Below are 8,469 nucleotides of genomic sequence, written 5' to 3'. Positions count from 1 at the left end.
ATGGATGGGAACCACTCTGCCAAGTGCATTGATGGTTCCAGCTCAACGGATCCCCAAGATTTTCGGAGCGACTATTTCATTCACAATGATGTGGTTGAACAATTCAGGGACGACGTCGGGAACTGCCCCAGTGAACGAAGCGCCAATCCAAACCCTAGCTGCATGGACAACTGGACCGCTGCAAAGACTTACGAAGAGGACAAGATCCTCGTGTTTGAGCAAACCAGTATATTTCTTATGGCCTGTTGCCACGGTTTTGTGGAGTATATCATTGAAATGAAGCGCAGTGGCGAGCTGTGAGTAATTGTGTGTTTGGGTGTCTTTTAATTTAATGAAACATCACGTCAGTGTGAAGTATGGCCTTGCTGCAATCAACAAGATGCTTGATGTTTATCAGAAAGACCAAGCCCTTGGCCATGACATCGGCTGTTCGTCACACAAGACAGTCGCCGCCAGTTCCATTGGCGCCAAGGCAGACGAGCACAACCTTATCATCGCGGTGTGGGAGAAATCGTAGAAGTCCGCTATAGTGATAGTGTACCGATCCTGCTGGGTGCGAGAATAGTAGTCGACCCAAGGGGATAGCTCTGAGAGCAGTTCCTCAAGTATGAGCGAGGGGAACAGTGAAGAAGGAAGTGATGTGCTGAAGACAGAACGGCTGTGTACGTGAGGAGATGCGGAGATGCGAGAATGCGCGGAGATGCGAGGTATGTGGAGATGCGAGGTATGCAGATGCGGAGATACGAGGTATGCAGATGCGGAGATACGAGGTATGCGGATGCGGAGAAACGAGTGAATGTCTAGAGGGTACCAGGTATGCGAACAGGTAGGGTACCAGGTATGCGAAACAGGTAGGGTACCAGGTATCAGAACAGGTAATCAGGTAGAGCAAACTAGGTACCAGGTATATGCGAAGACGTGCAGAAACCGCTTTGCAAAGGAACTCAACTGGGACTAGCAATAGTCAACTGTCAACGGCGATGCAAGCGTTCGTGCGGAATGAGAAGGCAAACAAGTGATTGCTCAAGCAAAGAAAGACAAGGTAAGACTAAGCTAGTGACTCCGCAACACACAACAAGAGAGAGGGAATGTCGGAAAGTCCCGTCCGTACGAGTCTGCGACATAGTATATAACAGAGTCCGTAAGGAACCGGAACCGTATAAGCGGGCGCATATGCAAGCGAAGTCGGAAGGAGATACATGTAAGTAATGGTACGCGGTCTCGTGTATGGGAACTGATATGTAACTGGCCCTGCGAACGGTTAGGAATGACTAACTAAGAATGAGAACGCACCAGTGAGGACGGACAGATGCAGGCAGGACATGGACAGATAGTGCGTTGTGATGCGATGTGATGTGATGCGATGCGATGAGTGTGTGGATTCCACAACCTTGTGTGGTCCGCAACGGCCTGTGGAAGGTATGCGTGACTTCGTCCAGTAAGGGGAAATGGTGCCATACGGGGCTGCAGCCAGATCGTCTCCTACAGCGGTCAACACATTCCACGGGTATGCTCACAACCATCCATGTCAACTCGCACATCATCCGTTGTATCTGGACGGCTTTGGGATCGAGGACTTGGAGACCTGCGAACAAATCTTTTCAAGTTCCAACAGTGCTGCTTCGCTCATCCGCCATGCATCTTATTTCCATTGGGTCCAATTCCTCGACCTCCACTTTGACCAGTGGGATAAGTACAAGTACCTGGAGCTAAGTAAGTTGTTTTTGCTTGAACACCTTAGGTTGCTGACTTAGAATTTAGGTTGGTTCCTGCACAATAACTATATTCAAGCACTTCGTATAATCAATGATTTCACCCCGCTACTGGACGACTTCAAACGACACCAATCATTAACAGATGAAGACTTCGTCCGCTGGAAGCATGAGGAGTCGGAGTTCCTGGCTAACCTTGCCCGCGAGCCACCAGCTGACGTGTTTGTGGTGACATATGTGGAAGAACTCGAAAAACTACAATCTATCGAGTTCATTTTTTTTCAATTCACTTACTTGCATTCTTGCTAATGTGCTACTTGATTCTAGGGCAAAGTACAGCAGCATTACAAGTGTCCCTTTCCTTATGTACACCCCAGCAAACTTTACGGCGTCATCTGGCCTCAATGTGTCAACACGGGAACATTCTAAGGCCACAGAAGCCGAGTGGACCTCGATATTATGACGACTTCAATTGCAAATGAATGTCATTGAAGACTTCGAGCACCGTCATGGAATCAGCAAACGCTGGATGCTGTCAGACCCTCATTATGAGCAAGCGCTAGAATACTCTGGTCAACGGCGCTTCATTCGTGTAGTCGAGGAACTAGAAGCATTGGTCATACAACACTTGTTCGAGTTGTCAAAGGCAAATCTTTCCAGCACAGGTATGATAATTTTTTATTTGAATTCAAACTCACAACCTGTGATTAGGGTACAAGATGCGCAAGTACATATCAAAAGCAATCGTGCGATGATCCTCTGCAATTCATACAGCGCTTGACAGATATAACAAGCTGGCGCCTCTGCAAGTCCTGCCTCGACCAATACTTGAGTATACCGAAGTTGTTGGGTATGCGGCCTTGGGAGAATTCATGCTCCTGAAGTACTCACGTCATGACCTACTCGCGAAACTGTGGGCTATACCACAGAATCGCGAGATGGCGGTGAAGTTTTTTAAAGTGCTATGTGCACACAAAGAGATACCGTGCTTGAACATTGAGATAGGGAGACTTCACGCTTGGATGGAGTTCGAGGACAAAAGCATAGTCTCCGCAATAGCTGCACTGAATGACCAAGCCTCGCCCCTCCTAGTGTCTGAGCTGCAGAGCCAACATGCTGCACGGCGCCTTGTTAATAACATTCACCATACTCGCCTACAGAAAGTCTGCCTATTGGATGGTTATACTGGTGCGCTGCATTCAACAATCTTGTCGCGGGAGTTGACAGAGCTGGATGATGAAGAGGAGGAAGATGAAGATGAGTGTAGTGACGAGGTGCATGAAGAGGCTACAAGACTCGCAGATGCTGTGGCTCGTATGTAGTGTAGGGACCATTGATGTAACCATCACGTAGAAGAATGGACTTGCAATGCATTGGATCGAAATCGCAATGTGATGTGCGGCTCAATTCGTATCAATGCAGTGTCATCAACAGTATTAATATTCTTATCAGATGTTTGAATTGTTGATCCACGGAATCATATAGATTCATTCTTACACCCATGTCTTTCACCGCATCTCATTTTAAAAATCACTCAAGATTCAAGAACCTACTGAAAGTCTGGCGTTCACTGACAATATCACACTAATACTCAGTGATTCAGCAAGATGGTGCAGGATCTCATAATTGCCGCGGGTAATGAAGTTGTAATCACTTACCATTAAGTTCTAATCATTCTTACGCCCTCTGTTTCAAACATGTTGAACTCATTTTCTCTGCAGCGAGCTTTCAAACACATCAAGAAATGGTGCGACCAGAATTTCTCAATGATATCGCCGCCTGTCTCGACTACTTTGACTTGTGCATGCAAACTGTAAGATGGTTTGCATGCACATTGAACATCACTAATGCTTTACCTTCAGAACAACTCTGTGGAAATCAAAATGACAGCTGGATTAGAGTTTGTGAGGTGTCCTGGCAAGTTCAATCTGACTTCTACTTTCACGACTGCACTCGATGTATCAGAGCTCATCAAGAACGAGGATGAGAAACAAGTTGTCAAAGCAATCTATTCCATATTCTCGGAGTCCTTTGTGCGCATGGTTCGTGAGCGCAGGTTTCAGTGGGAGATGGTGCATCTTCCCAAGTCCATGCTTGAATGTAAGTTCATCAATTGTATTTGTTGTACGCTAATGACAGTACATGATGCAGCTCTAGATAAAATCAAATCCACTGGCAAGCCCTCAGCCAAAGATCTGACCGGCTCCTCGTATATCTTCCCCAATCCCTCGAACTCCACCATGAATACACAAAGTGCTGCCACCAACACTGCACTTAATGTAGACTGGCGCAGTCAATCTTTTGTCCAAGCCAGTTGCACGCAACTTACGCAACATCCGCATTCTAAACCCTGTCAAGTCAGAGGTTCGCATCCCTAGCCCTGGGCCACCCACTGGCCCTACTCAGCGCAAGTATCCCTCGAAAGACAGAGTGTCAGGCAAAGGAGCAAGGCAGGTCATCTCACCCACTGGTCTACCAAGGCTTCCTAGCCCTCCGCCATTCGTAATCTCACCCCGCTCGCCTCTGTTGAAATATACTGCGCCTTTGCGTCTTCCACCAGTGCCTATCTCACCCACTCCCTCATCTCACCAAGGCAAAATTCCATTGAGGCTTCCCAGCCCTCCGCCATTCATCATCTCACCCAGCTCGCCTCCATTGAAATATTTGGTGTCTTTGTGTCCCCTGCCATCACTCAAGTCATGTCCTCCACAACACCCGTCTCCGTCGAAGAAAAAGACGCCTTCAGGTCGCTCTGTTCTGGAATCCAAGGCTGTGTCTGTGCCATCCAGAGCACCACCTCCTGATTTCCAACTATCGCCTAGCACACCACGTGGAGTCAAAGGTGCTTCGGATCTCCAATTACCATCTAGTGACCCTGTGAGTTGTGCCTGTCTTTTTTCTTATGCTATACTAATTGGAATTAGGGACTAAATGCAAAAAAAAAACCACTCAAATCCAGTGCAGATTCAGACGTCATTGAAAGGGGGGGAGGGCAAAGTCTCGATTACTAACAATATCTATTTGATGACAGCCAAAATGCAGCCTCCGAACACCCAGGATGCGGGAGCTATTCAAATTTCCGACAACATCAGGAGAGTTCTTCAGAACGTGCCTCTTCAATACACTGTGATGGATGAGATATGGAGGTGCATTCACCAAGTTGATGGCTATGATCCCTTGTGCTGGCAGGCTATCCTCACGAAGTTAGAGATTCCGGAGGATCATATGAGACCACTGCTTCATGTGATGGCACGTGCAACAAATGACCGCCAACTCGGTATGTGTTTTACATTGGGTTTTTTAATGTGGCCACCGCTAACTATATCTCTCTTAGTTGAATAGTCGCATATTACTACTATGTTGTTTGTAGTTCCGCTGAAATTTTCGATCCCTGACCTTTGCTGAACTTAGTTTTGTGACCTCCCTGATTCTCCTGTTTATTTAAATTAAGGTAATGTTTTTTGGTCGTGTTCCTCCGCCATGGCCCGAGTTCAAGGTCAACATCAGTGCTCACGCCCAAAGCTCATGGCTGCACAAAAACAAGAACGACACAGGCGGCAGGAAACACTAACTGATGCTATTGACACAGCCAAGTTGGCATATGCCCAGGAAGCCGCTCACATTGCGGAGACACATGGACGGTGCATATTTTCTCTCTTTCTTTGTTTATTCATGCTTACTGTATTTTTTAGATCTCTCAAATGGACGCGCAATCAATTCTTGGAACACCTTCGTTAGAGCCAAGCACAAAGAAGCAAACCAAGGTACAAGTTTATTTATTTTCCACTGAGCTATTACTGACTGACATCTAGACCTTGAAAAGGGTGAACGAATCAAGCTCACTCAGTTCATTGCAGACAACAAGGCCGAGCTTGTCCGTGCCCATTCAAGGCTTACTTTCGCAGAAAAAAGAACTTACAATAACGAAGTCCTCGAAGCCCGTCAGCAGAAAAATTGAATCGCACATGCGAATCCCAAGGCTACCAGTCATGATGTCAATGCAAGCTTTGCGTCTATGGATCGTGAAGTAAGTATTTACACTTTGACTACCTCTGAACAAGTTGATCAGTGATCACCGCACCTTGATCCAGGAAGAACTCAGTACATTTTTTCGGCTCAACTCGTTAACCACACTCATCTCCTACTCATTAGATTCAATTGCCCTTGAAAATAACATCAAAAGTTCTATCAAGATGAACTATACTAATTACGAGCACACCATAGTCAAACACTGCAGCTTTGCACTCATCGGCTGGCCATTACCTGGGCCCGTTCAAAATCCCTCCAAGGTTGGCGGAAGATCTGGGGTAGAAAGTTTGTTGAGGGTGCTTCAGGAGGGAGGCTGTCACTGGGTGAAGTTAACGGATCAAGAACTCTTAGCACGGATGAAGGATAATAGGGCGCAGGCGGCCAGAGGAGAGCCACTTTATGTCCCAAGGAAGAGAAAGACTACAGCCCCCTCAAAGTACATGGGCGCAGACATGGTTATGTCCTCTGATGAAAGCTCTGGCTCTGGCTCTAGCGAGGGAAGCTCTAGCGACTCAGATTAGTAGCACACAGTAGTTTTATTTTTTGGTACGAGTGCAATGGTACTCAAACATATCAATTTGTCAGAGTTTGTGGATTGTATGGAGGGAAAACATATGATTAATCAGTATCTAAGGATTATATATACGAGGGACCAAAAAGAGCACTGTAAAATAATGAGATTTGAGATATATATCATGGTTGTCATGTGCAACGATGAGCACAAAGGTTTAGTCGTCGTGGGAAACAACGAGGGGCTTGGGAAAGTAACACCGTCACCTGATTTAGTGTTAGAGGAACATGACATAAGCAGATAAGATGGCTGATTATATCTACTCATTATATCTTATCTATTTAGGCAGATATTTCTCTGAAGTCGACATCGTGCTGAGTGCTGCGGAAATCGCTGAAGCACTGCAGCATAAGATTTCCCCCCTAGTTAGTAACGAACATAACATCACATCTATCTTACCAATATGTGACGTTTATGGTGACACACAGGTGGTGGGTATACTAGATAATCAACAATCTTGTCTCGATCAATATTTTGCATAACCATCATGGATTGGCGAGTGCTTCATCCTTTCTTGCTTAACAATCGCAAAACAATCGCAAGTTATACCATTTGTCTCTTGTTTTGCCCACGACTTTAGAGCTTGCTGATACTCAGGACCCTGGAAGCTTGTCATGTAAGGCAGCAGAATATGGGCAGGTTGTGCTTGAAGCAGTCCGTATGAATGTGCTGCAAATGTCATCAAGAGGCAAACTGTTAGCATCACAGCCTGCTACCTGTGGTGGGAATACCCCAGAATGTGATCACGCACTTCTTGAATAAGGTGAGTATTCTTTTCTGGTAGAGGCGGTGCTTGAGCTTGAATTAGTTATGTCACGGCTCAGCTCGTCTCAGCTCGGGTTCGGCTTTTGCCAGCTACACCTGTAGTTCGGCTATCCTCGTGAGTTGAACCAAATTGTCCAGCTTGGTTTGACTTATTAGCTGTGTGAATTGGCTACGAGCCATGACTCCAACAGCATCGACTCGAGCTGGTTCAAGCTGGTTACAGTCGGCTTCAGTCACATGGAAGTTGAACAATCTTCTTTCTGCATGCCGTAGTGTGCACTGTACTGTAATCCCTCGCTGCAAAATTTCGTCCTGTCGTAAAGCATGAAGGCCCCGGATCATATTGATGGTAGATTTAGGCTGGAAGATATTTTGGGGTCCGGTTCATATGGTATGTTCATATGATGTTGATTCTTTTCATCATACTAATATTACTAGCTGTTGTGTACCGTGCACAGAACTTTCTCAATGATGATGTTGTTGCTATCAAACTTGAACCGGTCACCAAAAACCCATCTTCTGTGGAGCATGAACACGACATTCTAAAGCAACTTGAAGGTGGAGTTGGGATTCCCCGTGCCATTTGGTTTGGCAGGGAGTCAACATATTATGCCTTGGCTCTCGACCTCCTTGGGCCATCACTGTATGATCTCTTCCTTGCATGCAACCGCAAATTTAGCCTTCAAACTGTTGTGAACCTAGGAGACCAGCTGGTACTGTGGTTCAAACTTTGTTGTGGGCTACTGCAGATACTAACCTATTTTCTAGCTGTCGCGTCTTGAGTACATTCACTCACATGCCTTTGTTCATGGGGATATCAAACCGCATAACGTTTTGGTGGACAATTCAATGCAAACTACCTATATCATCGATTTCGGTATCGTGAAGAAGTACTGGAATTTTGCAACCGAATCACACATCCCGTTTCGCCGAGGTCGACATCTTACAGGCACCCCTGCCTTTGCTTCAATCAACAATCACCTGGGATTGGAGCCGGGTCGTCGTGACGATCTCGAATCACTTTCTTACATGTTGATATATTTTTTGCGCGGCTCCCTTCCATGGCTAAATAGTGACCATGAGAGGCTTTCCAGCTCCGTGATACTCGAGCACAAAGTGGATACCACCATTGCTGATTTATGTGATGGAATTCCTGCTGTATTCGCCAATATTCTTGTCTACTCGCGTTCTCTCTCATTCTCAGAGGATCCCGATTATGACCATCTTCGTTCTTTGCTTCACGATCTTCGCACTGCAGGGCCCGCACCAGCTACACACTCCCTGAATTTTGATTGTCACATCACGCCTTCCCCTCAATGTCCTCAAGTCACTGAATCGGTGCCCCTATGCCTGCCGAAGGCAATGCCTCTTCATAGATCAACTCGTGTGTAA

The 8,469-nt window shown here is 46.2% G+C and overlaps 3 protein-coding genes across 3 annotated transcripts; all 3 read left to right on the top strand.

Annotated features, from left to right (window-relative positions):
* On the top strand, positions 1-3,034 carry DEU56DRAFT_873221 (uncharacterized protein; the record flags this gene model as incomplete). Its single annotated transcript, XM_041355846.1, has 7 exons — positions 1-296; positions 349-501; positions 1,475-1,527; positions 1,762-1,981; positions 2,040-2,118; positions 2,215-2,377; positions 2,487-3,034. The coding sequence occupies 7 exons, from the start codon at positions 1-3 to the stop codon at positions 3,032-3,034; spliced, it is 1,512 nt and encodes a 503-aa protein (XP_041204221.1).
* A 2,871-nt stretch (positions 3,035-5,905) lies between these two features.
* DEU56DRAFT_694695 (uncharacterized protein) lies at positions 5,906-6,178 on the top strand (the record flags this gene model as incomplete). The annotated part of the gene is made up of 1 exon (XM_041347202.1): positions 5,906-6,178. A coding segment is annotated over one exon (273 nt), but the record flags the coding sequence as incomplete, so codon positions are not given.
* A 1,223-nt stretch (positions 6,179-7,401) lies between these two features.
* DEU56DRAFT_744333 (kinase-like domain-containing protein) lies at positions 7,402-8,469 on the top strand (the record flags this gene model as incomplete). The annotated part of the gene is made up of 3 exons (XM_041349065.1): positions 7,402-7,468; positions 7,516-7,790; positions 7,846-8,469. 3 exons carry the CDS (start codon positions 7,402-7,404, stop codon positions 8,467-8,469), a joined length of 966 nt encoding a protein of 321 aa, XP_041204219.1.

The sequence above is a fragment of the Suillus clintonianus genome (assembly GCF_016758775.1).
Source record: "Suillus clintonianus strain FC179 chromosome Unknown DEU56scaffold_94, whole genome shotgun sequence".
In the NCBI taxonomy this organism is placed as follows: domain Eukaryota; kingdom Fungi; phylum Basidiomycota; class Agaricomycetes; order Boletales; family Suillaceae; genus Suillus; species Suillus clintonianus.
Note: the sequence above shows the minus strand (reverse complement) of the source record. Positions and strands in the feature narration are given on the sequence as shown.